Source organism: Neolamprologus brichardi, chromosome 13 (genome assembly GCF_056152115.1).
Source record: "Neolamprologus brichardi isolate AB-2024 chromosome 13, ASM5615211v1, whole genome shotgun sequence".
NCBI lineage: Eukaryota > Metazoa > Chordata > Actinopteri > Cichliformes > Cichlidae > Neolamprologus > Neolamprologus brichardi.
Genome location: NC_142116.1, coordinates 361332 through 388199, shown reverse-complemented (window position 1 = coordinate 388199; position 26868 = coordinate 361332). Strand labels below are relative to the sequence as shown.

The window sequence follows — 26868 nt, the reverse complement described above, 5'->3', positions numbered from 1 at the left end:
GGCCGTTAGTGACGCTGTTCCTGTCACAGTGCGCAAATGCGCATCCAGGAGTGCGGAGCTCTGGCTGAGAGCGAGCAGAGCCACACCGGCGGGCTGAGAAACGAAACCTTAGGAAGGAAGCGAAAACAGCGCTCCAGGGGGGGCACTCAGAGCGGGGGGAAGGCCTGTGACGCAGTAGGTAAGCCGGACTTAGCTGACACTCGGCTGGTCCTACGGGCCGGGCCGTGGATGCCCGCGGAACCGCTTTCCTGCCGGAGGCCCTCCGTTCACATCCACATAGCCCACCCTGAGCCGCCCTGAGAGCGGCGCACCAAACTCCATTCAGAAAACTGCTAATTCAGAACAAACGCTCTTCGGAGAGCAGAAACACGCGCAGCCCCGTCCTTGTCTGAGACGTGTGGCGAGCTTGTCGGTGGCTCGCTTCGGTTCGGCACTCTGATACGGCACGCTATCGCCACCAGGGCTCAGTCGGGAACTGTTGACTCGTCCTCTGAAGTATGTCTGAGGTGACGATGATGCAGAGCGGAAGACTGTGGATGTAGACTTCATTATAACTTGTATTTAAAAACGGGAAGTTGGAGGCGCCGAATTTACTAGAATATTATATAGAGCGAAAAAGAGTGAGTGCGTTTGATCAGCGGGCGGTTTAAGGTTAAATGGAGCTTTTTTTACACGGGCTTTGGTGTGACATTTTGAGTGCTCCGTCCATATGGCTCACCATGAGTAAAAGTTGGCTGGTTAGGTGTGATGGGTAGTTAGCTGGCAGGTTAACCAACAAAACGTACCGCAGCTTTGACAAAGTGCGCACAAAGCGCAGATTTTTGCGGTTAAAGGTGAAACTAACTGCGGCAGCAAACTAGCCTTAGCAGCCGTGTTAGCTTGTTGCGTTCAGATTAAAAAAAAATCAAGTGCCCGGCTAATTCCTGAATCTACAGGACTGTCAGTGAGCTGATGCAATGAAAAGTCACTTTGACTTCATTAATGACACTGCGCTAAAGGCAGGGCAGCGGCGAGCACGGGTGACTCCAGAAATTAGTCCCCTTCTTACCCAAGTTTTAGACGTAGCCCGATGAAGCTAGCAGCCGTTGGAGCGCACGCTCAGCTGACAGCGGGGAGACGCACTGGGATCGTCCCAGGGCCGAAACACAACTGGAAACCAGCCGACTTTGTGCTCCCACCAAACTCCTGTCAGAAATCCACAAATTTTGCCCTGACATCAAACTAGCGTCACATCTGTTTTATTTCACACCAACATCCACTCGGAGTTGTGATCCTGTTAGAGTGATCTTCTCTATCAGCTGCAGTCACATCTGCAGAGTTCACCCCATCAAATCCAGTGAGTTTGATTTCTGCACATTCTTCAGATTCCAGTGAGAAATGTGCAGATGTGACCGCTGACATCACACTACAGTCACGTGTATTACTTGTCGTTATGCCACAGCTCCATTCACTTTCTGGTCATTTTAGTTATTTTCACGATTTTCTTTGGGTTGATCAACTTTTCCTTTTTTCCCTCTTTCTCAACAAAAACGGAGTTATACTAAAGGTGATGTCATTTTCTCGTGGCCTCCTGATGAAACTTTAGTCGGATTCTGGTTAATTTTAGTTTCTTTATATGAGAAGTCATAGAAGACCTGCTGGTTGTACACTGTTTTAACTCTGACACCAAACTCCAGTTACATTTTTGATCATTTTAGAATACAATAAAACTCGGTGTGGTCTTGCATGACTTTATTCCCGCCACAAAAGTACAGTTAAAATTTGAGGCATTTCTCTTTGGGCCTGCATATTTTACTCTTTCACTTTCATTTCAGAAGTCCTCCTCCTTCACACACATGTTCAGTGAGTAATTGTTTTAAAGAGAGGAACCGAAAGAATAACGATTATAAAATCTGCAGATTTCTGGCTGGAGTTTGGTTTGGAGATCATTGGTTGCCACTTTCCAGTCCAGTCCCTTTTTTGGTCATTTTAGAACGTCTTGACATCAGAATGCAGTAAAGTTTACTGAAACATTAATAAGCGACCTTCTTTTCTTTGAATAACCACTTCTCCTTTTCTGGCTCCTCCCATCAGTGACCATGGTTGGCGAACGCCGCAATGGGAACCTGCTGGTCCAGCTCGGCCCGAAACTGCAGGCGTATCCCGAGGAGCTGATTCGCCAGCGACGCACCCACGACGGGCAGACGGAATACCTGATTCGCTGGTGCCTCGTCGCCATCGACGATGGCTCCACCTCTGGAGGCGGGGCCAGCGAGGCGGGTGGGACAGTCGGCGTCAGCTCCGGAGTGGGTGGGTCCGTGAGCGCCGTGTCTGGAGAAACCAAACCGGAAAACATCCTGATGTGGATGTCGACAGAGGACGTGTACGCCAACTGTCCCACGCTGCTGGGCAAGAGGAAGATGGACTCCCAGCGCCCCCTGCAGCAGGAGAAGCAGCGTGGCGGCGAGGCGTCCGACTCGGGCATTTCAAGCGGCACAGAGTTCCCGTCCGACGTCACCTTTGACGAGGTGGAGCTGTCGGACATGAAGGAAGACGTGAAGAACCTGGTGTGCCGAGCCCGGAAGCAGATGGCCAAGAAGAGCGACTTCTCCATCAACATCATGCACACCATCCACGTGTTGAGCGCCTACGCCAGCATCGGCTCGCTCGTCGGCGTCTTTAAGGAGACGGGCGCGCTCAACCTGCTGATGGAGCTGCTGTGCAACAAGGAGACTCAGACGAGGCGAAGCGCCGGGAAGATGCTGCGCGCGCTTGCCTCGCATGACGCAGGTAAGCAGTCTTTAAACAGCGCTGTGATCGGACACAGGTTTAGTTCCCCCGGTGGGCTGTGAGGGTACTGCAGGCTTGTTTCAGAGTCCTCAGGTGGGTCAGGCGCCGGTGTTCGTTTACAGTCTCAGCGGTAGTTGGTGAATTAACAGCTGGAGCTGCTGTGGGAGATAAAATCATCAGAATATTAAAAAAGGACCGACTGGGTCTTCTGTGTGACGTCAGTTGTGTTTTAAGGTTTGGGGCAGCGGCGGCGCTCTGGAGTTTAAGTGATGAATGAAATGGGAAGTGAAGCGTGAGGAGCGATCAGAGCAATGACGTCTGTGCGCTCTGCGTCACAGCTGTTTGTGCTGAGCACCATCAGCTGATAGACCGAGGCTACGCCGCCGCCTCCTCCCAACTTGCTCTAAAATGTGGCGTAAAATATAAAACTTTGACCAGCTGACCAATCGGAGCAGAGGGGTGTTTTTCAGTGGGTTTGGTTTCAGATACAAGAGCTCGGCGAGGTCGGCGGCGTGCTGCATCAGTGTTTAGGTGTTGCTGATTGGTCAGTGCGTGAGAACGTTCAGCGGGAAACCGCGACAGAGATCGAGCTGCCGAGATCGTGACTCGGGAGAAGAAGCGTTTTCCAGCGGGGAGAATATCCAATCAGAGGCGGTCATGATGTTGGGACTAACGTTTTTAGCTTGTGAACCCTCAGACAGCCTGACATCACGTCACCGTGGCAACAAAAATGTTCAGCTGACTCGAGAAAAAACTGGGTGAGCCCTCGCGTACAGGAAGTTCAGTGTACTGTGTCACCGCGGCCGAGGTTAGCAGAATGATCAAAGACAGAAGCGTGAAGCTGACGTTAAGACGGCGAGATCGTGGTCGCCTTAAGATTTAGATCTGGACTTTGGAGAAGCCGCCTGAGCGTCGAGGGCTGATGACTCAAACCTTTAAACAGGCCTCAGGCAGGGACAGCAGCCATGTTTACACGCCACAAAGGCGTGGAGCAGTTTGATGCCTGCTTGGAGAAGCAACACTGCTCCTCACGTCTCTCCACGTCAGCGCTGGAGTCGCAGCAGAAGAAGAAAGTTCTGAGAATCTCTGAACTCCCGTACTGATGGAGGAGGGAGTCCTGGCGTAGACGGCTCCCTCTGACAGTCGGTGACATCAACGCCTGTCACATGATCAGTACTCTGATCTTTATGTTGCCTGTGTGGCCCCGCCCAGCAGGGGGCGCCGCTGCAGTAAACCTGTTTGTGTGTTCAGGTTCCTGGGAAGCTGCTCGTCTCCCTGGTGTCACATGATCAGTGATAGAACGGTGCTGATGATTAATAATCAATAAGCTGTGATCGCAGCAGCGTGAAGCCGAGCAGTCACTGGAGCTTTCTGTCTACATCCGCCACGTTAAAGCGTGCGTCCTGTCACTTGCTCCGGTCAGGGTCCAGAAACGCACGTGTCGGTGCAGGCAGCCACTCAGCAGCAGCTCCACACTCGGGCTAAAATGAGCGTTTTTATGAATGGACTCTGGTGGCGTTGAACAGAGGTGCACATCTGTCTAAAGCTTTGATTCTTTCAGGTTTATTCTGCGTTCAGCTGCTCGACGTCTCTTAAAGCTCCGCCTCCTTCGTTCGTCGTCACCTCAGAGCTTTGAGCGCTAACGCGGGTCGAGCCTGATGCCGCGTTTACTCTGACACGGTCTGAAAAGATCAGTTAATCAATAAGTTGATCAGATGTTTTAAGCCCCTGTTAAACACCGCCTCCACCCTCCTGGCTCCTCCCCCTGCTGACAGTGTAAATGTATGCTTATGGGCCAGTGCCTCCTATTGATCTGTTATCGAGTCGTGTCAGGCGCTGAGGGCGTGTCCCGCTGTGTCGCCCGCAGGCAGCCGGGCGTACGTGCTGCTGTCTCTGAGCCAGCAGGACGGCATCGAGCAACACATGGACTTCGATAACCGCTACACGCTGCTGGAGCTGTTCGCCGAGACCACGTCGTCCGAGGAGCACGGCATCTCCTTCGAGGGCATTCACCTGCCGCAGGTAAGACTCATTTCTTTATGTCAGAGGTGTGGCCCCGCCCAGCAGGGGGCGCCGCTGCAGTAAACCTGCTTGACTGTGTGTGCTCAGATTCCCGGGAAGCTGCTCTTCTCCCTGGTGAAGCGTTACCTGTGCGTCACGTCTCTGATGGACAAGCTCAACACGGCGGGGGCGGAGTCAGGCTCTGAAAAGCTGGACGCTTGCCCTTCTCCTGCCTCTTCCTCCAGCAGCTCCGCCCACCAGACGGAGCAGCTCCGCGTCCAGCGGGAGTTTGACTTCACCATGGCCATGGCCAACCTGATCTCGGAGCTGGTCCGAGTGATGGGCTGGGACCGTAACCGCCAACCGCTCGATGGCTCCGCCCACCTCACGGGAGTTGTGGTTAGCGGGGAGGATCAAGGCGAGGAGGCTTCCCGCCCCGTCCTCAGGTCCATTTTTCAGCCTCGATTCTGCGCCTCCCCTGTCACTCTAACCACCAGCTCCGGTGGCGCGGCCCCCGCCGCCACACCGCCAAAGAAGAAAGCAAACGGTTTCAAAACGCGCTCGGACTTCACCTGCCGCTCCGCCTACGTGGAGTACGTCCAGGACAACCTGAAGAGCGGCATGATGGTGCGCATGCTGGAGGACTACGAGGAGGTGAGCGCCGGCGACGAAGGAGAGTTTCGCTACAGCAACGACGGCTCGCCACCCGTACAGGTGAGGAAACCCGTATAGGTCGGCTGGAGTGGGGGGTGGGGCTTCGTCCAGGTGTAGAGAAAGATTTGGCTGTCAGTACAGGGTGGAGCATTTCTATGGATACATCGTAACAACATGGGAATGTTGGTGATGTTAAAGTCCTGTTGGTGGCACATTAGTATATGTGAGGGGCAAACTCCTCAAGATGGGCGGTGACCATGGTGACCATTTAGAAGTCGGCCATCTTGGATACAACTTTTGTTTTTTCAATAGGAAGAGGGTCATGTGACACATCAAACTTATTGGTAATGTCACAAGAACAACAATGGTGTGCTTGTTTCAACGTAACTTTATTCTTGGGTAGCTGAACCACAAAGGTGCTAAAGTAAGAAGAAGAGAAACCAACATACAACGCAGGCGGAAAATAAATAAATAAATAAATAAATAAATAGTACAACCCTTGCTTAAGAAACCTGCCCTGGACCACACCGTGTTGGCTAACTACAGGCCTCTTTTACGTCTAAAATCTGAGAGAAAATTGTACACCGCCAGTTGATGGATTCGGTGTCCCAGAGGTCTTCCAATCAGGTTTTAACTTTCATAGCACGGAGTCAGCACTCTTAAAGGCTTTCAGTGATCTCCTCTGTTCCTGTGACTCTGGTAATCATGTTGTTCTTGTCCTAACAGCTGCCTTTGACACTGTAGACCACAACATTTTACTGTCTCGCTTGCACCATCTTGCAGGCATTCGTGGCTTTGAAATGGTTTAGGTCTGATCTTTCTGACAGAACTATTAGTGTTAACCTTTCAGGGTTTGAGTCCTCCTCCACCGCCTTTCAGTCTGGGGTCCCGCAGGGCTCAATTTTAGGGCCTCTGCTTTTTTCATTATATTTACAGGGAACCATCCTCAGAAGCCATGGAGTATCCTTCCACTGCTATTAAGCCACTTCTAGCATCTCTAGAAGACATTAAGTCTCCGATGTCCCTGAACTTTCTAAGATGTAATTCAAGAAAAACTGAGGTGATTCTGTTTGGTCCCAGTGGACCATGTGAACGCTCCGCTATTGATTTGGGACCCCTGGCAGAGTATTTTAAACCTGTTGTTGCTAACCTGGGTTAGGGACAGTTAAATTAGACAGTCAAATTAGGGCTACTGTCAAGTCCAGTTTTTATCATTTAAGGCAAAGATAAGACCTTTTTATCTCAGCCGTATCTTGAAACAGTAATCGACGCTTTTATTCCATCTCGTTTGGATTACTGTGATGTGCTGTATTGTGGAGTTAGTCAGCGTCTTCTCTCGTCTGCAGCTGGTCTAAAATGCTGCTGCACGACTTTTAACCAGAACTCGTAAAAGAGAGCACAATACTCCCATCATCGCCTCGCTGCATCGGCTGCCTGCGTATCTTAGAGTTCACTTTAAAACTCTCATGTTTGTTTTTAAATGCTTAAACGATCTTGCCCCAACTTACCTCTCTGAGCTTCTGCATCCTTACTCGCCCCCCAGGTCTCTCAGGTCAGCTGACAAGCTGCTCCTGCAGGTACCAAGAGGAAGCTCAGAGGGGGCGGGGCCTTCTCTGCCCCTCACCGTCCACCTTTAAAACACATTATGACAGTCTGACCCTGATTTTACTGTTTTAAATGTAATTCTCATCATTTTTATACTATTTTATTATTGTTTTTGCTATTTGTGCTAATTTTATTATTTTAAATGTCATTTTAATTTTTTTTATTATTATTTTTCTTCTTTAACATGTTCAGTGTAGCATGTTTGGCATGTCAAGTGTTCAGCACTTGTGTTCAGCTGGGGGCTGATATATAAATAAACTGCTTGCTTAATGCTGTGAATACTTTCAGAATAAAAGCACTCAGAGTACACGGAGGTGCATCCACATTTCGTGCTCTTATTTTTGAGTCCTTAACTTAGTTAGAAACTGCACTCGGATCAGCGTGAACCTGCTCCTGACCCGCTCTCTCTGTGTTCAGGTGTACTGGAACTCCCTGTCCAGGACGTACTGGGTCCACTGGCACATGGTGGAGATCCTGGGCAGTGGCAGCAGCAGTCAGGCCGAGAAGGAGACGCAGGAGAAGGCCTCCTCGCTGACGGAGACGCTCAAACTCTCAGCAGGTAAGAGCCGAGCACCGTCCGCTGCTCCTCTCCTGCGCAGTCTGAGCACGCCTCTTCTTCTCTCAGTGAGCCAGACCTTCTTCTCGAAGCCTCCCGGCGGGCTCTACTCGCTGCCCTACCTGTCCGAGGGTCTGAACACGGAGCCGGTCACCCTGAGCAGAGCCGAGTGGTGGGAGATCCTCTTCTTCATCAAGAAACTGGAGCCGAAGCAGCAGCAGGAGGTCAACGGCGTCCTGCTGCAGAGCCTCGACGACCAGGTAGGAGACCCCCTCGTCTTTGAGGTTTAAGGTCAGAGCGCAGGGAGGCGGATCGTTGCGGTGATCTGACCGCCAGCTGCCTGTGACGTCAGACATAAGTCACCTCATGTGCTTTGATAAGAGTCGAAAATAAAAATCAGTCTGCAGAGTTTATCGCAGCGACGTGAGCGAGGGCGCCTCCCAGTGACATGGTATAAATAACCTGAGTCTGAGGGCGGGGCGGCGGCCTGGCTCGCCTGCGGCGAGCGGTGAAACGTGATCCGGGTTTGTGTTTGAAAAGCCTGATCGTCACCACGTCTGTCCTCAGGAGGCGGAGCTGGACGACTCGTCTCTCATCGGCCTGTCGGTGCCCGGAGACGTGGCCAAGAAGCTGCTGCACTACCTGAAGCAGAAGCTGCCGTCGTCGTGCCTCGGCGACCTGCTGTGCTCCCACGCCTTCGCCAAACATTACCTGAAGAGAGGCGGAGCCAGCCTAGAGGACGAAGAGCTGCTGGGTAAGAAAACAAACTCGCCTCTCGTAAGCGCGTCCTCGACACTCCCTCGTCTCACCGTGCTCGTCTCTGCAGCTGAAAGCTCGTCCGGGCTGGGTGGCGGCGGCGGAGGAGGGCAGGGCTTCTCGTCTGCCTCGACCGCCGCGTCCTCGGCGATGGGCTCCGTCTCCAAAAAGGCCAAGAAAGAGCTTCCTGTGGATTCTGGCTGCTGCAGCTCGGAGACGGAGAGCGACCTGCCCACAGAGGACGTCAGCAAATACCCCGACGACCTGGAGGACAAGATGAAAGGTGGGGGCGGGGCCTGTTCCAGACTCAGGTATCGGAGCGAGCTGTCGCTCACCTGTGTTCTCTTCCTGCAGTGTTCAACAACCCACGGGTGCAAGGCAAGAAGACCGTGCTGGAGAAGCTGGGGGAGGTGGTGGACGTCCTGAAGAAGGGCGGGGCGGGCTCAGACCACGCCCAGCAGCTCGCCGCCGTCCTCTTCCTCACCCGGCTGGTGGAGGGGGCGCAGGAGAAGAACGCCACGAGGAGCGACTCGGCCCAGACTGTACGGTGAGACAAACGGTCGTCCCGATGTTAACCTTCACGTATGTGGGCGGAGTCTCGTCACAAACGCGGTCAGATTTATTTCTTTGTGGCGTTACCGTAAAAACTGCTGCGCTGGCGGGCGCCGGTCGTCATAGCGTTTGGCAGGAAGTGACGGCGTGTTTCTCTCATAGGGACAAAGTGCTGAAGCTGCTGGTGGAGCTGCTCGGCTCCGCCTCCAAAGACGTGGTCGTCAGCACGCTCCGATTGACCCACCTCCTCATGCTCAAGTACGAGTGGAGGGTCTCCTTCGCCACCGAGGGCGGGGTCAAAGCCATCCTGTCCTGCATGCAGGAGTTCTCGGGCGCGGTGCACGTGCAGCAGCTGGCGCTGGCGGTGAGAAAACTGTTCATTGCTCGTCTGCCGCTTTGCTGTGAAATGATTCCTGACTGGCTCCTCCCCCTCTCAGACTCTGAAGGTCATCACGGGCGCCAGCAAACACGACCTGCGCAGCGTAGGCAGCAGCCCGCCGCTCTCCGAGTCAGGCACCCAGATGATGCTGGAGATCTTTGCCAGCATCGGCTCGGCCACGCCCGAGGGCTCCAGAGGCCTGCTGGACGCCATTCCGGCCGCCATCGACCTCATGCTGACCACAAAAGGGTGAGTGCGTTTTGGGTCAGTACAGTTAACGCCGTGTGCTCGCCGCGCTGACGCCGCCTTCTCTGTGCAGCTGCGTGCCGTCGGTGAGGAACGGGCTCCTCGTCATCATCATGCTCATCTCCAACCACAAGAGCCTCGCGGAGCAGCTGGTCGCCTGCGACGTCACCGGCGTCCTGAAGAAGTGTCTGAGTCTGTCCCGCGCCGAGACCATGCTCGCCATCATTGCGCTCAACCACATCTCCATGGTGCACAAGCTGGAGAGCAAAGGTACGCACGCTTCGATCCCTCGCCAAAGTCATTCAGACTTGTGCTCGTTTTAACTCGCTCGCTAACCTCGCAGAGAGCCGCGAGCAGCTCGACTTCAAGGACACGGAGCTGCAGATGCTGGTCGTCAGCCTGAAGGAGATGACGGCCACCAAGGAGGTCATCCAGACGCTGGAGCAGCTGCTGTGTGACGACGCCTCGCAGCTGGAGGAGGAGCGCAGCCAGGTGATGCGACGCACGCGTGAGCGCACGTGCACGCGCCGCAGGCGTGTTTCTAACCCCGCGTCTCGTCTTCGTGCAGGTGACTCACAGTCGGGACACCTACCAGGACCTGGTCCGTCTGATTGAGCAGCACCGAGGCGATCGGGCCGTCCAGCTGTCCATCCTCAGGTATGCTGACCTTTGACCCTGCTCACCTTGATGATGATTGATCAAACTGCTGTGTTCAGGTGCTGGTAAAGGGGTGTGCCCTCCCACCGCCGCCACACGTTTATAGCTCAGTCGCGCTGTGCAGCTTCTTCCTGAGTGGATGTTTATGTTTAATATTGATGAGGATGCTCTTCTCTGATTGGCTCTTTGCGCTCCGCAGGATCCTGAACAAGTTCCTGGACAACTACCAGGAGGACGTGCTGCCGTGGCACGAGAGCATCGAGCCCTGCCTGTCCTCCATGACGGCCTTCATCAACGACAGAGAGGTCAGCCAGCGCCGAGCGCGCTCAGGTAACGCTGCCAACACCCGCTAACCTCCCGCTTCCTCCCGCAGGTGGTGCAGCTCTTCATCCGCTTCCTGTACCGGCTGGCGTCTCTGAACAAAGACTACGCCGTGGTCATGTGCCGCCTGGGGACCAAGGAGGCGCTGGTGAAGGCGCTGGACAAGCACAGCACCAACCTGCTGCTGGTCACCGAGCTCCGAGACCTCATCACCGACTGCGAGAAGTACGCCAGCCTCTACAAGAAGATGACCACCAGCGTCCTCGCGGGATGCATCCAGGTACACGGGGGTGGGGCTTCTGTCGCCTGAGACGACCGCTCGGTTGAAAGCAAACGTAAAGCAACGTCTTCCCGTTTCCTGTCAGATGGTGCTGGGGCAGATCGAGGAGCACCGCCGCAGCCACCAGCCAATCAACATTCCCTTCTTCGACGTGTTTCTCAGGAATCTGTGCCAAGGTCGGTTAATCGTTTCACCGCAAAACAAAAGATTAGTGAACGTCCAATCCTGGTCGAGTGTTAGCTTAGCTCGCGCATGACTGATGTCTCAGTAACCAATGAGCATGCAGTGTGACAGTCAGAGCCGCCCCCTCAGGGTTCACCATAGGGAACAGATGTGACAGATGTGTTATTGTTGGTGCAGAGTTAAATCCAGCCCTGAGTGTCACAGGTGGAGGATGGCATCAGGTGGAGGATGGCATCAGGTGGCGTTTCCTCACAGGCGGCGCTCTGGTTTCACAGCTCGCTGAGCGCCGTGAGCAGAGCCGCTTCACGCTGCCTTCCCGTGCTGGTTTTCTACCTTAGCTCTGCAGTGGGAGGGGCTGTTGGCGCGCTGGGGGAGGTGTGTCTAACTGTCTGTGCTGCGTTCAGGGTCCAGCGTGGAGCTGAAGGAGGACAAATGCTGGGAGAAGGTGGAGGTGTCGTCCAATCACCATCGAGCGAACAAGCTGACCGACAAGAACCCGAAGACCTACTGGGAGTCCAACGGCTGCACCGGCTCGCACTTCATCAACATCTTCATGCACAGGGGCGTCATCATCAGGTAGGCGGGGCCCCAGCTCCTCGCTGTCTCCTCCCGCCGCTCGGGTAACGCTGACACCTGACAGTCTGTGTCTCCGCTCAGGCAACTCGCCATCCTGGTGGCCAGCGAGGACTCGAGCTACATGCCGGCCCGGATTCTGGTCCTGGGGGGAGACGAGCCCACCAACATCAACACGGAGCTCAACACGGTGAGTGCGAGTCTCCGTGCAACTCGTGCTGCGCTCGCTCCGAGCGTTCCCTCACCCGTCTCGTCTGCGTCTCCGCAGGTGAACGTGCCGCCGTCGGCCAGCCGCGTGGTTCTGCTGGAGAACATGACCCGGTTTTGGCCCATCGTCCAGATCAGGGTCAAGCGGTGCCAGCAGGTCAGACCGCGTTCACGTCAGCTTCCTTCAGCTTCCCGTCCTCTCGCTGACCCCTCCCTCTCTGTCACAGGGCGGCATCGACACCCGCGTCCACGGCTTCGAGGTCCTCGGGCCGAAGCCGACGTTCTGGCCCGTTTTCAAGGAGCAGCTGTGCTGCCGGACCTACCTGTTCTACAGCACCAAGGCCCACACCTGGTGTCAGGAGGTGATGGAGGACAAGACGCAGCTGCTGCAGCTCTTCAACAAGTATGAATACTGCACGCAGAGTAGTGCACGCAGAGTAGTGCACGCAGAGTAGTGCACGCAGAGTAGTGCACGCAGAGCAGTGCACGCAGAGCAGTGCCCGCAGAGCAGCGCCCGCAGAGTAGTGCCCGCAGAGCAGTGCCGCTCTCTAGCACGTACAAGTACTGCAGGAAATACTATTGAAATGACGTGACAGTAAAGTACAGCCTGCAGGAAATGTTAGAGCACAAAGTTTTACATGCAAACCGTTCACGTGCACTCAGACTGTGGGCGTGTCCAATGACAGTCCAGCTCACTGTGAGCGTGTCTGTGCAACCACGAGAAACTTGCCAAGCCGCTCTAATGGCGTTTCAGTCGTGACAGTGAATGTCTGCAGTACAAATACTCACTGAAAATACTGTTAGAGTACTAGTAAATACTCTATTACTGCATCTAGTGAAGTACAAGTATCTGGAAAAACTGTGTGTGTGTGTGTGTGTGTGGTTAGACTGAACAGCGCTCTAAGACATGAGCAGATGTTCGCCGATCGTTTTCTGCCGGACGCCGAGGCGGCCGAAGCCCTGGGTCGAACCTGCTGGGAGGCTCTGATCACCCCCATCGTTCACAGCATCACAGGTACAGACAGACAGACAGACACAGACACAGACACACACAGACAGACACACACACAGGTACAGACAGACAGACAGACACACACAGACAGACACACACACAGGTACAGACAGACAGACAGACACAGACACAGACAGACAGACACACACAGACACACACACACACAGGTACAGACAGACAGACAGACAGACACAGACAGACAGACAGAGACAGACACACAGACACACACACAGGTACAGACAGACAGACACAGACACACACACACACAGGTACAGACAGACAGACAGACAGACACAGACAGACAGACAGAGACAGACACACAGACACACACACAGGTACAGACAGACAGACACAGACACACAGACACACACACAGGTACAGACAGACAGACACAGACACACACACAGACACACACAGACAGACACAGACAGACAGACAGACACAGACAGACAGAGAGAGACAGACAGACACAGACAGACAGACACACACACACACAGACAGAGAGAGACAGACACAGACAGACAGACGGAGACATGAATATTGTGTGTTGTTGTGTGCAGTTGTTCACGTTGTCTTGCTGTATGATGTCAGTCTGAGATTTAGAGTTTTCTGTGTTTGTTGATTTGATCAAAGCGTTTGGATTCATGTCTGTAGTAACATCCTGTTTCCTGTCCCGTTACAGCCGCAGGTCGTCCTTGTTGATTATTAATTATTGAATTCTAATGTTTTATTTTATGACCCCGTCTGTCGGCCGATGTCTGTGTTCCCAGAATCCTCTGCGTGCAGCCCTCTGTCCTGGTTGCTCAGTGAATATCTGGATAACTCGGAGGCGCCTCGCCGCTGTAAGAGTCGGGCCACCATCTTTAACTCCCGAGTGAGGCGGCTCACGCACCTGCTGGTCCACGTGGACACGAGCCGAGTGGACGGCGAGGAGCTCAAACCGCCCGTCAAATCCAGTGAGTCGGAGCATGTTCGTGGCTTTTATTGTGATAGCTTCCTCGTGTTTCTCTGACTTCCTGTTCGTCTGATCCTGGGATTAAAGTTTGTCTTTAGGTGTCAGTGGTGTTCGGGGTCAGAGGATCTTTGATACAAACAGGAAGTTCTGTTTCAGGAGCAATGTGTGTTTAAAAGCTGACCTTTGACCCTTTGTGGATGTTAATAACTTAAAGAGTTTATTTTGTCTCCAGAAGGTCTCAACAGGAGCAAAGAGCTGAAGAGTAAGTAAGAGTTCAGAGGCTGTTCCAGGGTCCGGCTGCGCTCCTCCTCCTCTCTGAGCCAATCAGGTCGAGCGTTCTTATCTGACCTCGGCCGCAGTCTCAGATCTGCTGTCTGAGTCTGGCGTTGTCACGGTGACCGTGAGGACGATGATGTCAGCCGTGCTTCACGCTCACCTGTGACTCCAAAAAAACAGCTGGGCTTGAAGGTCCAAGGGGTCAAAGTGCACGTCAGGGTCAAAGTGCACGTCAGGGTCAAAGTGCACGTCAGGGTCAAAGTGCACGTCAGGGTCAAAGTGCACGTCAGGGTCAAAGTGCACGTCAGGGTCGGACCGATCTCACTTTTCTTCCTGCCTTTGAAACAAAAGCAAAACGCGAGCTCGTCCGCCATCTCCGGGTTGGACCGTAACGCCGTCGTATTTCATCCCGAACAACAGAAAACGCAGACTCAACCCAACGCCTTCTGAGGGCGACCGCTCGCCATTAAGGCCACGGGGACGCCGTCGCAGGTCGTTCATGGGGAGAGTTTAAAAAGACTTCAGTCTCCATAAAACGGTGATCTCGTGCCGTCCTGTTAGTTCTCATTGTCGGCATTCAAACATCACACAGAGCTGATGACTGGGCGGAGCTTAACCCTCTGGGGTCGACGGACACGCCGGTGCGTCAGAATCACATGAACAATTTAAGACGACTTAAGCGACTCTGAGTCTCCGTTTCAACTTGGGTCGAAGTGCAGACGTCAAACTTTATACCAGTTTTTGATTTGTGTCGATGGGCCGCGTAAAACCAGAGTTATGATAACAAACACGCCATGTTTTTATCTGAACAAACGGTTTACAGCGGGAAGGACGTCAAAAATGGCGTTTTCACGGACCGCGTTTTCACGGACCGCGCTCGCAAACAGAACAAACAGCCCTTCACTGTTGGTGTTAGTTTACCATGTCAGCCAATCAAAAAATGATTAGTGACGTTCAGCGTGTTGGAGGCTGCAGTCAGTGTGTTGTGTAGTCATTGTGTTGTTTTGTGTGTCAGTTAAACTGCTGAATGTCACATTTGCTCCAACAAAGCCGTCAAAGGCAGATTCCAGCTGAAGCAGGACTGATGCTGTCAGACTGCAGGTTGACCTGAGCTGTTCTCCTCTTACACTGAACACAGACTAGTTTTAGGACACAAATAATGTGTGTGTCGTCTTATTTGATGCAGCACAGCTGTTCTGTAAATAGATGTAAATGGTTATTGAGGCCTCGGCTGCATTTTTAGGTAAATGGTACCAAATAACTTTGTTTGCAAAACTTGTGCGTAATTTTTAGAAATGTATAATTTATATTTGCATTTCAAGTTATGAAAATGATTCGTTAAACGTGTTTGTGGGTTTTACAGTCAAATATAACTTTTCTACTCTGATTTTTTGTCTGAATTTAGATCAACTGTGCTAATACAGTCACAATGAAAAAATAATCTCAAAAATATCTGAGCTGGTGCTGAAAATAATGAAATATAACCAAAAAATAACCAAACAAGGCGAGATAAAGTTTTTAAAGGTGAGATAGCGGCAGAATCAAAAGTAGTCAAAAACAGCCAATTACACGCTGGACCCAGAGGGTTAAAGACTTCAGCGTGTCGGGAACCTCCAGCCCGTCACACTGAACCTGTTGCATGAAATCGACATGTGACCTGCACTCGCCGAGCGCGTCGTCAGAAACAAAAATAGGAATCGACTTGAAGCGATGACGAGCTGGTTGCAACTTTACTGAACCAGAAAAGGAAGAAACAGATTCTGGGTTCATGCAGCAGCCGTGAGGAGTTCCTGGTCTGATCCTGCAGCTGTTTCACTTAATGTGTTCGTGATGGTTTTAAGACGTTAGGATGTCAGCAGTTTGAGCTCCTGTTGGCACCTGAGTGACACTGAGCAGGTGTAGGTGAGCGTCTCAGGTAAACGGGTCGGTTTCACTGTTTGTCTTCAGCACCGGCGTGCGTTTGGAGCACCAATCCGATGTGTTTATACGTATCTGAAACATCGACCTTAAAATAAATGCCACAGCTTCGTTGTGCACAGTGACGCGTTCGGTGTGAACAGCTGTTACGAATGGATGAAATATTTGCATTGAAGTTACACGTCTGCTGTTTGAAACCTCAAAGAAACATCAAAGACTCGCGGCGTTGAACAATCGCCGTTTGGCCGTCAGATCAGAACATACTGAGAGGAGCTGAAGCTTGTTGTTTGTGAGTTGGCTTTAAAGTGAACCCTTCGGTTTTTAAACGGTGGCGCTCTGTCTTGGTGCAGTACCCCCTCCTCACCAGCAGAGGCGACTAAAACATGCCTGAGAGGGCGGCGGCGCTGCAGTCGGACCCTGTTAGTTTGGTTTTTACGCTTTGACATTTCATGCGTCCACATGAGGGCAGGAAGCTGGTGTCGCCCCCTGCTGGCTGCTGAAACATGTGTGTAGCTGCTGATGCTGGGGGAGGAGTCTGACAGGCAGCCCAAAAGCACCCGTTATTGTTAGAAACGCCTCCAGCAGGCGGCGCCCGGCGCCCTTCCTCATCTGAACCGACTGAAACATTCGGCTTCCTTCAGACGAGCCTGTCCTCCATCTCGTTTCCTTCAGTTGGGCCGCTCTTTGTTTACTTCCTGTTCCCATCGCCGTCCCTGACGCGGTTTCTTTTCAGTGGGAAAAGAAGGACCGACGCTCGGCTTCACTTTTCGTTTGTGGCTGCCGCGCTCTCATCTCACCTCCCCGCCACTCACCGCCGGCGAGCGTGCGCTCCCCAAACGCGACGTCTGACATGTCGTCTTCTTGCAGATGGTAAAGAAGGGAAGAACAAAGAGGCGTCCGCCGCCGCCTCCACCTCCTCCTCCTCCTCGTCCTCAGCCAAACCCAAAGTGAAGAGCAGCAGCAGCATCGCGGGCATCGCCCTCTGTTGGCAGGGAGTGGTACAACGCCAGGTGAGTCAGCTGTTCAATGTTTCCTGTTTGAGGGTTTAGATGCTGATGAGCTAAACGTGACTCCTCCCCCTCAGGTGAAGAAGTTCCTGGAGGCGAGCTGCACTCTGCCGGACTTCGTGGAGCGATATCGGCGGCTCTACCTTCGGCTGAAGAACGCCATGGAGGAGCTGTTTGGCCAGCAGACCGCCTTCGTCCTTGCCCTGCGGCACGGTTTCTCCGCCGCCCTGTTGCAGCTCTCCATCCTCAGAGCGATGCACGTGAGTGCCTGCGCCGCCGTCCGTCCACGCTCTTGTGTTCTCGTGTGACGTTGTTGTGTTTGCTGCACGCAGGTGAGCGAGCGCTTCGCTCAGTACATCGATCAGATGATCCAGGCGAGCGGCATGGCGTCCGGCTGCGTGGAGACTCTGGAGCGGCTGCAGCAGTTCCTGGAGCCGATGCTCTTCCTGTCAGGCCTGGAGCTCGCCAGCACCTTCGAGCACTTCTACAGGTGCGATCACACGAGCGCCGCGCTGCGCCCAGCGTCCCGCGTCTCTAACGCTCTCTCGCTCTCTCGCTCTGCGCAGGTACTACCTGGGCGACCGGCTGCTGGCTCAGGGCAACGTGTGGCTGGAGCACGCCGTGGCGGAGCAGATCGGCAGCTGCTTCCCGAGCCGCTTCCCGCAGCAGATGCTGAAGAACCTGAGCGAGTCGTCCGAGCTGCAGCAGGAGTTCCACCTGTACCGGCTGCAGCAGCTGGACCGCAGCCTGCAGGAGCACGACCAGGTCGCACGTCTGCCCCGCCCCCAGGTACCCGTCGCTGCCTGCGGGGTCTCATCGTGTGTCCTTGTTTCTGCAGGTGATGGAGGAGGAGTGGGCGGAGTTGGAGGAGGAGGCGGAGGTCCAGGTGCTGGTTCTGTCGCCGCGCTGCTGGGCCGTCTCTTCACTCTGCTTCCTGGACGAGCCGGCGAAGCACCTCCCCCCGGAGCTCTGCTCCTACCTGAACCAGTTCACCCAGTTCTACACCCACAGTGAGCACCTCCACCCACATCGGCACCCCTGTTTCCAACAGCAACCACCTCACGCTAACTTACTTCCTGTCTGCAGGTCAGTCCATATACGGTCTGAGCCACTCCAAGCCTCGGCGGCTGCAGTGGACGTGGCTCGGGCACGCCGAGCTGCAGCTGGGCGGCTGGACGCTGCACGTCTCCACGCTGCAGATGTTCGTGCTGCTGCAGTTCAACAGCCAGCAGGTAGCTCCTCGCCGTCTCACTGCCCGCCGCGTTTGTGGCGTTGGAGGAGTGAGTGCGTAGTTTGATGTTTGTGTTTCTGTGCGTCTGCAGGAGGTTCGCGTTGACGCTCTGCTGCAGGCAAGCGGCCTCTCCGCCACCGTGCTGCTGCACGCTCTGCTGCCTCTCATCGGCGAGGGCGGGCCGCTGTCCTGCAGCCACCCGGACGACCCCGCCCGAGGTCAGACCCGCCTCACAAACGCACACGGCGCGTGTCGGCACCGCTGTCCGTCTTTTCTGACTTTGCATCTCTTTGCATCAGGTGTGCTGCAGCTGAACGAGCAGGTGGCGTCTCGCAGCCAGGAGGGCGCGCCGGCGTCCGTGTGGCTGCTGCCCAAACAGACGTATCTGAACGTGGACGAGGACGCGGCGGGCACGCTGGAGAGGAAGAGGAACTACATCTACTGCCTGATCGTCCACATCATGAAGCAGGAGAAGGAGATGCATATCGACAACCTCGTCTTCAAGGTCAGAGGTCGCCTGCGTCCTTCAAAATAAAAGCCCGTGGCGGCATGTCAAGGCTCTGACCTGCGCCGCTCTTTCAGGTGCTGGACTCGTGTCAGAAGCAGGAGGCGTCGCGCTCGCCGGGCTCGGGCCGTTTCAGCTGCAGCACCAGCGACGTCCTGTCCTGCATCATGCACGTCATCAGCAAGGGCTGCATCCGCCGCAACGACGAGAACCCGCACATCGTGGAGTTCGTCCCCGAGGACCCGTCCACGCCGCAGAAGGGCCAGGCCCAGTTCTCCTTCAGCCGGGCCGACGTCGGGAAGGACGCCGCCTCCGACAGCCGGGCCGACATCAGGTGTGACCGCGACCTCTGACTTCACACGTGGGTTCAGTCTGTCGGTCTCAGCTAAGCCCCGCCCTGCTTAGCCAGGAGAGCGCTTTGTTTTACAGACGGCGTTTCTGAACCAGAAGAATTCTCGTTTCTTCTTCTTTGACTTTATTTTCACTCACGTCAGCTTTTTTTATAGCACTTTGTCTTTATTATCATCCAATAGGAATGCAGTTGTAGAAAAGGGCGGGGCTTGTGGCGGTCTGCCAGCCTCAAACGAGGCCACAGACTCGACTGCTGTCAATTTCGATTGATTTTGATCGATCAGAAATCGGACGTCTGTGAAACGAAGCTGCTGAAACGGATCAGACACGATGTTGTAAATATTGTTTGACCTTTGACATCTGATGATGTCAAAGGTCATCACATGATTTTGTTTGTTCTGATTTAAATGCTGATTAACGAGCAAACCTGACAAATAAACTGATGAGGATCAAACTGAGCTGCAGTGATTCTTCAGAGCTCGTCTCTGTGCGTGCACGCCATCGTTGGATTAAAGTGAAACGCTACACGCAGCCCCGCCCTCAGGCTCTCACAGCTGTAACGCTGGCTGTGGACCCGGGTTTAAACACAGGCGTAGCGCCATCGCCTGTCAGGTTGGCGCATTATGATGTCTTGAAGCTGTTCTTTAACCCAGGTTCACAGACAGAGTTGCGCCTGCGTCAGTGTCTGAGGGCGGGGCTCCGTGGGGTAAATGAGGCTTTGCGTGTAGCGCTTCACGTCCACGTTAAACTGAGGTCATCGGGACCTGAGCTGCTCTCCTGCAGCGGCTGGTTTCAGCTGTTTATCAGCTGCACGTGTTCCGGTTCGGCCCTCACGGTTGACAGCGCCGCGAACGAGAGAGGCGGCAGAATGAAACGATGGACAGACGCTGCTGCTGTCAGGCCGTGGGTCATTTCCACGTTCCTCTGACCGTGAGAGTCGGTGAGGGCGAAAACAATGAGACAAAACATGCTGAATACAGGTATCACACACACCGCCGTGCAGTCGGTGGAGGCGCACACTCCTGTCCCAGCACAGGTTACACAAGCAGTCGTACTGTTTACAAAGAGCCATCAGAGACGGAGACTTTCAAAAGAACGTAAACCTTCACAAACGTTTTTAAACAGTGTAAATTTGACAGACGGGTCTGCAGGGGGCGCTGTCTCGTGTCATCTGTTAACTGGTCTGTTTGTTAGTCATTCAATGAAACGACTCCCAGTTTTCTTCACTGTGAAATAAAAACTGAACTAAGATTGAAAGTTAAACACCGATGTGAGCGAGGTGCAATACCGCTGTGTGCCACAGGAGGGGGCAGTGAGTCAGTGTTACCTGTATTAAACCAGGTGAGTTTTCAAAGTAAAAGCACCAGTTTGGAGAGTCTGATACTTTAACTAAAACTAATCGTATTCATTGATTATGAAAGAGTCCTGCAGTGTGTGAGTGTTTCAGCTGTGTGTGTGTTGCAGTCTGGTGCCTGTGCCGCGGCGGTTCGAGGATGGCGTTCTTGATACCGTTCTGTTCTCGATGGGTCGCACGATGACGCAGGATGAAGTTCGTCAGCTGATGCAGAGGACGGTTCAGCAGGTGAGATGCTGCATAGGCGTATGTGAGGTCAGGGGTTCACGGGGCGGAGTCTCCACCCCCTCAGGTGCGTTAGATGACCTCTCTGTCCTCTCAGGTTGCGGGGACGCTGAGTCTGGACCTGGACCGGGCCGAGCACCTCCTCATTCACTGCAAGTGGAACGTGGACCTGCTGGTGCAGCGGTACACCGACGACCCTGACGCCATCATCGTGGCCGCCGGACTCAAGTTCCTGAACCCTCAGACGCCGCCGAGCCCCGCCTCCACCTGCCCAGTGTGCCTGAGCCCGTGGAGCTGCGGCATGGAGCTGGTGCCTTCGCTGAGCTGCATGCACTACTGCTGCAAGGTCAGCGCCGCTCTGTTCTTGATGTTTGCTGTGGGCGTGGCGTGAGTCTGACTGTGTGTGTGTCGTGCAGTCGTGCTGGCAGGAGTACCTGACGGCGAGGATCGAGCAGAACCTGATCATGAACTGCAACTGTCCAATCACAGACTGCCAGGCTCAGCCCACCTCCCAGTTCTTCCTCAGCGTCCTCACTGACAAGGACACCATCGCCAAGGTAACACACCACCTGACCACCCTCAGGTTTGACCGTCCCGTCTATGGGTGTTAAGCTCCTCCTTCTCCGCAGTATGAGAACGCCCTGCTCAGAGGCTACGTGGAGTGCTGCTCCAACCTGACGTGGTGCACCAACCCTCAGGGCTGCGATCAGATCCTCTGCAAGGAGAACACGGGCAGCATGGCGACCTGCTCCAAGTGCTGCTGGTCCTCCTGCTTCAGCTGCAACTTCCCCGAGGTCAGAGGTCACCTTACATGCTTTCAGTTCATAGGTGAAGCTGGAGTTCCCACAGACTGTATAAAAAGATGGCCTAAACCTGCATTCTGCCTGGTGTCAAGCAGGGGGCAACTCCCCTGACGTCTGATTGGCTAAAGTCTCCTGGTCACCTGATCTGGTCCTTCCAGGTCTGAATAAAACATGAAGGTTATGCAGAGCATCCTTGTCAGTCAAATCCCGTTAGCCAATGAGTGAGCGGCTCCATAGTCAGGTGATCTTACACAGAAACCAGTGGGTGCATGTCCATCTTCTCTATACAGTCTGTGTGTTGGAGTCACCTCCATGTGACCGCTGCTGCGTTAAACTGTTTAAAGGCAGGTGTGTAAACATGCGACCCCCCCCCTCCTGCAGGCACACTACCCAGCGAGCTGCAGTCACATGTCCCAGTGGATGGACGACGGCGGTTACTACGAAGGGATGAGCATGGAGGCTCAGAGCAAACACCTCGCCAAGCTCATCTCCAAACGCTGCCCGAGCTGCCAGGCTCAGATCGAGAAGAACGAAGGCTGCCTGCAGTACGAACGCACACAGACGCACAGACACGCGCACAGACACACAGACACACAGACACAGACACACGCACGCAAACAGACACACAGACACACAGACACACAGACACACAGACACAGACACACAGACACACACGCACAGACACACGCACGCACACAGACACACAGGCGCACGCACGCACACACGCACACAGACACGCGCACACACACACACGCACACAGACGCGCACACACAGACACGCACAGACACACACGCACACAGACACGCGCACACACACACACGCACACAGACGCGCACACACAGACACGCACAGACACACACGCACACAGACACGCGCACACAGACACGCACAGACACACACGCACACAGACACGCGCACACACACACGCACAGACACACACGCACACAGACACGCGCACACACACACACGCACACAGACGCGCACACAGACACGCACAGACACACACGCACACAGACGCGCACACACAGACACGCACAGACACACACGCACACAGACACGCGCACACACACACACGCACACAGACGCGCACACACAGACACGCACAGACACACACGCACACAGACACGCGCACACACACACACGCACACAGACGCGCACACACAGACACGCACAGACACACACGCACACAGACACACAGGCGCACGCACGCACACACGCACACAGACACACGCACACAGACACGCACACACAGACACGCACAGACACACATGCACACAGACGTGCTGGTAACGGTGATGTCGATGACCTCTCTCCTCAGTATGACCTGTGCCAAATGCAACCACGGCTTCTGCTGGCGCTGCCTGAAACCATGGAAACCAACGCACAAAGATTACTACAACTGCTCTGCCATGGTTGGTCCACATGCTGTCATGTGACTACACAAGTCAGCCAATCAGAGTGAACATTGTTCCTTATGGACAGCTGTTACAGGTGTTATCTGTCTGCAGGTGAGTAAAGCGGCGCGGCAGGAGAAGAAGTTCCAGGATTACAACGAGAGATGCACCTTCCACCATCAGGCCAAGGTATGACCGTCAAAGAGCGCCGCGGCGGCCCGCTGCAGGCCGTCAGTACGAACAGCGCATAAGTATAAATAACTCACGGTGATGTAGGCGCTTCAAATGAACCCACACCTGCATCTGCTGAAACCCCCGGCCCGGGTCAGGGGTCAGGGGTCAGGGTTCTGAGGCTGCCGCTGCATTTAATCACACAGTGAAGTCGCTGACAGACCAGGTGGTGTGTGTGTGTGTCTGTGTGTGTGTCTGTGTGTGTGTGTGTGTGTGTGTCTGTGTGTGTGTGTCTGTGTGTGTCCGTGTGTCTGTGTGTGTGTGTGTGTGTGTGTGTGTGTGTGTGTGTCTGTGTGTGTGTGTGTGTGTGTGTGTGTGTGTGTGTGTGTGTCCGTGTGTGTGTGTGTGTCTGTGTGTGTGTGTGTGTGTGTCTGTGTGTGTGTGTGTGTGTGTGTGTGTGTGTCTGTGTGTGTCTGTGTGTGTGTGTGTGTGTGTGTCTGTGTGTGTGTCTGTGTGTGTGTGTGTGTGTGTCTGTGTGTGTGTGTCTGTGTGTGTGTGTCTGTGTGTGTGTGTGTGTGTCTGTGTGTGTGTGTCTGTGTGTGTGTGTCTGTGTGTGTGTGTCTGTGTGTGTGTGTCTGTGTGTGTGTGTGTGTGTGTGTGTCTGTGTGTGTGTGTCTGTGTGTGTGTCCGTGTGTGTCCGTGTGTCCGTGTGTCTGTGTGTGTGTGTGTGTGTGTGTGTGTGTGTGTGTGTCTGTGTGTGTGTGTGTGTGTGTGTCTGTGTGTGTGTCTGTGTGTGTGTGTCTGTGTGTGTCTGTGTGTGTGTGTGTGTGTGTGTGTGTGTGTGTGTGTCCGTGTGTGTCCGTGTGTCTGTGTGTGTGTCTGTGTGTGTGTGTGTGTGTGTGTGTGTGTGTGTGTGTGTGTGTGTGTGTGTGTGTGTCTGCAGGACTTTGCCATCAACCTGGAGAACAAAGTGTCGTCCATCAATGAGGCTCTGCAGATGAAGTCTCTGACCTTCGTCATCGACGCCTGTAAAGTCCTCGCTCAGGCTCGGAAGGTATCCTCCCCGTCGTCTTCCTCCTCCCCGTCGTCTTCCTCCTCCCCGTCGTCTTCCTCCTCCCCGTCGTCTTCCTCCTCAGCCGCTCCCGCTGAGGTCCTCACCGTGCCCTCCGCTCTGTCTGCAGGTGCTGGCCTACTCCTGCGTGTACAGCTACTACAACCAGGAGACGGAGAAGATGGACGTGATGGAGCAGCAGACCGAGGCTCTGGACTTGCACACCAACGCTCTGCAGATCCTGCTGGGTGAGGCTCCGGTCCTCTGATCCTCGTCAGGCCTGTGTGAACTGGTCTCACTGGTTTGTCTGCTGGTTTTCTCTCCTCAGAGGAGACTTTGCTGCAGTGCACCGACCTGGCCTCGTGCGTGCGGCTGCTGAAACCCGAACACCTGAACACTGGACTCGAGCTGATCCGCCGCATCCAGGAGCGCCTCCTCGCCATCCTCCAGCACTCCACCCAGGTACTCGCTCCAGAACCAGTTCGGTCTACGTGAGACCGACCTGGGAGCAACCTGAAAGCGAGCTGGTGAGCCGACGAGCGTCACGGCTCTGATGGCAGAACTGGGAACGCGCCTCAGCCCGCATCACGGCTCTGATTCCTCTGACAAGCTTAGATGATCCTGCAGGGGGTGGAGCTAAAAAGTTAGCTCTGCACGTTTTCAGTCTTTGACATTAAATTGAACGCTTTAAAAAGATCTCGCCACGGCGGTGGCTCAGCGTGTTGTTCCTGCGGTGGCGTTTACATGTGAAGAACGGCGCAGGCGAAGGTCGCTTCACTCTGAACTTTATTTCCGAGGCAGACGCGTTCACTACTCTCAGAAAATACACGCCCGTAAACCATCGACAGCCTTTACTGTCAGAGCTGTGACGGCAAGTTCCGCCTCCACGCTGTCGTGTCATGACCACATTAGTCAGCAGCCTCGGTCAACGATAAAACCTATCAAAATAAAAGCTGCTTTAGCTGTTTCTTCAGAGGCGCTGCTCTGACCTGACAAAATGCGATGGGATGTTCTGTGATGTCATCGCTGCTTCCTGTTTCTGTCTCCAGGACTTCCGTGTTGGATACCAGTCCAAGGGCAGCCAGGAACCCGAGTCCACTCAGTCCTCCAACCTGTCCAACCACGCCGACGCCAACAAAGTGTGAGTAACGCCTCCTGCAACGTAAAGCGAGGTTGAAAGTGCGTACTGAGCACGTGCACTGACGCGCTCTCTCTCACGCAGGTCCAAGTCGGACCGGGCGTCCCACTCCGGAGACTCTGACAACAACAACTACACGGGCGAGGAGGGCGGCGACGAAGCAGAGGACGACGACGACGAGTACGATGAAGAGTACGTCCCAGAGTGGCACGAGGACTACGACGAGGACGACATCGACGAGGACGACTTCTTCTCCGACGACGACGAGTCCGAGAACCTGGAGAGGGACTTCAGCCCCTTCGACTGACTCGGGTTTAAGAGCCTGAGGGCGACCCAGGTGCTGCCGTGACCCCTCTGCACCGCCATCCAACGCCACCTCAGGACGTCTGCGAGGGCGCTGGGACAGACGTCCTCCTTCATCCCGAACACAGCTGCACCCGCTTTCTCACTTCTGTATCTCACTTCCTGTATTTGCATTCAGAGTACGGAAGCAGGCGAGGGTCAAAATCAGGAGCGAGCTCGGAGTTTAAAAAAAGATTTCTACGTCCTGACGTGACCACTTCCTGTTTGTTCGCTCTTTAAAACGAGAACGAGCCCGATTAGTTCAAAGGTCTTTGTTTTAATTTGGTCAACCCCAGTTTAACTTGTGCTGACTTAAACCAGTTTAAACCAGTTCACGCTGGTTTTCCTTTTTCTCCTCCCTGACAGAAAAATAGTTCACGTGATATTTTTACGACCTCTGATTGGAGCTTCCGGCTCTGATTTCGGTTTTCCGGCCGGCCTCGGTCCTGCTTCCGCACCTGAATCATATGTTTGTTTTCCTGAAGAGTAAAGGTGAGAAACCGGACGGCGACCCGGACTGCCGGTCCGGCTCTCGCTCGTCCTCCTCATCGCGTTCTGCCTTCGGTTCTGCGTTTGACGGACGTTGCCTTCGTTAGCGAGTGAAGAAACTCACTTCCTGTCTCCGTGTTTGGAGGTTTTTATGTGTCTGCGGTTTCTATGCATCTGAAAAAATCGATGCTGATTGTTCTGATGGGTCGAGCAGAACTGGTGTCTAATGTATCACTGCAATAAACGAGCGATCGCTTCTCATTTGCTAAGCAAAGACTGTCCCCTGCTCCGTTTGACGCTGTTGGACGACTTCCTGCCCTGCGGGATTCTGGGATGTCGCCTGAGCTCCAGTTTTGCTGTAATTTTGAGAGATCTTATATTCATATTATTGATGTTCTGAGATGCTTTTCTGGTTTCTTTATTGGAGTCGAGCGACTTCAGCCAGCAAAACTAAATAAAAGCTTTTTCTGCTACTCTTCAGTTACTTTCAAATGTAATTAGATTACATGCCAACTGTGTCTTCAGTGTATTTTTTGGGGGGGATGGGGGAGATTCAGGCAGTTGCACTTTAACCTCAAGGCTTGTCAGTCTGTAGTGTTGTCCACATGTTGTCCTCCCACATCACGCAGAGAGAATGTAAGAGTAAAATCTCATAATACAGGTTTCAGGTCGTGACTTCCTCAGGTCGTCCACTAACCACACGATCCACATCCCAGTGTCCTGCGGCGCGGTACAAGGTGAGAGGGGGTTAGGATACTTGGCACTCCCACTGTTGTTCTGTAATTATTTTTTGTGTCATTCTTGTTTTGTACCCATCAGCATTCTGCTGTATTTGCACCCTAATATATGAGAATTGAGGAAAACTTACATAATACGTCTGTTTCATGGAACGTTACTAAAGTAATAA

The 26868-nt window shown here is 53.9% G+C and overlaps 1 protein-coding gene across 3 annotated transcripts; it reads left to right on the top strand.

Moving 5' to 3' along the window:
• Positions 1-3: 3 nt before the first annotated feature.
• Positions 4-26868, top strand: cul9 (cullin 9). 3 transcript variants are annotated; one of them, XM_087849871.1, is made up of 45 exons: positions 4-178; positions 2074-2769; positions 4637-4791; positions 4879-5484; positions 7447-7588; positions 7655-7845; positions 8153-8339; positions 8412-8624; positions 8696-8888; positions 9056-9257; positions 9331-9521; positions 9592-9788; positions 9862-10010; positions 10087-10175; positions 10375-10480; positions 10549-10776; positions 10862-10952; positions 11364-11535; positions 11617-11722; positions 11801-11896; positions 11967-12142; positions 12627-12754; positions 13522-13707; positions 13939-13968; positions 16767-16909; positions 16984-17166; positions 17239-17396; positions 17473-17671; positions 17745-17916; positions 17993-18138; positions 18229-18355; positions 18437-18642; positions 18720-18976; positions 20458-20575; positions 20670-20918; positions 20989-21129; positions 21202-21366; positions 21757-21920; positions 22695-22788; positions 22885-22959; positions 23885-23995; positions 24123-24240; positions 24321-24454; positions 25042-25133; positions 25215-26868. In XM_087849871.1, the coding sequence occupies exons 1-45, from the start codon at positions 37-39 to the stop codon at positions 25435-25437; spliced, it is 7947 nt and encodes a 2648-aa protein (XP_087705997.1). In that variant the 5' UTR covers positions 4-36; the 3' UTR covers positions 25438-26868. The 3 variants fall into 3 exon arrangements, with proteins under 3 accessions (XP_087705997.1, XP_087705996.1, XP_087705998.1); XM_087849870.1 differs by having other exon boundaries at positions 7447-7845; XM_087849872.1 differs by lacking the exon at positions 13939-13968 and having other exon boundaries at positions 25215-26867.

Coding starts and splice junctions, on each gene's coding strand:
- cul9 (XM_087849870.1), top strand. CDS start 37: ATGCGCATCCAGGAGTGCGGAGCTCTGGCTGAGAGCGAGCAGAGCCAC. Junction 10,777..10,861: donor TCCTCGCGGGATGCATCCAG/GTACACGGGGGT, acceptor GTTTCCTGTCAG/ATGGTGCTGGGGCAGATCGA. Junction 23,996..24,122: donor TCCTCGCTCAGGCTCGGAAG/GTATCCTCCCCG, acceptor CTCTGTCTGCAG/GTGCTGGCCTACTCCTGCGT.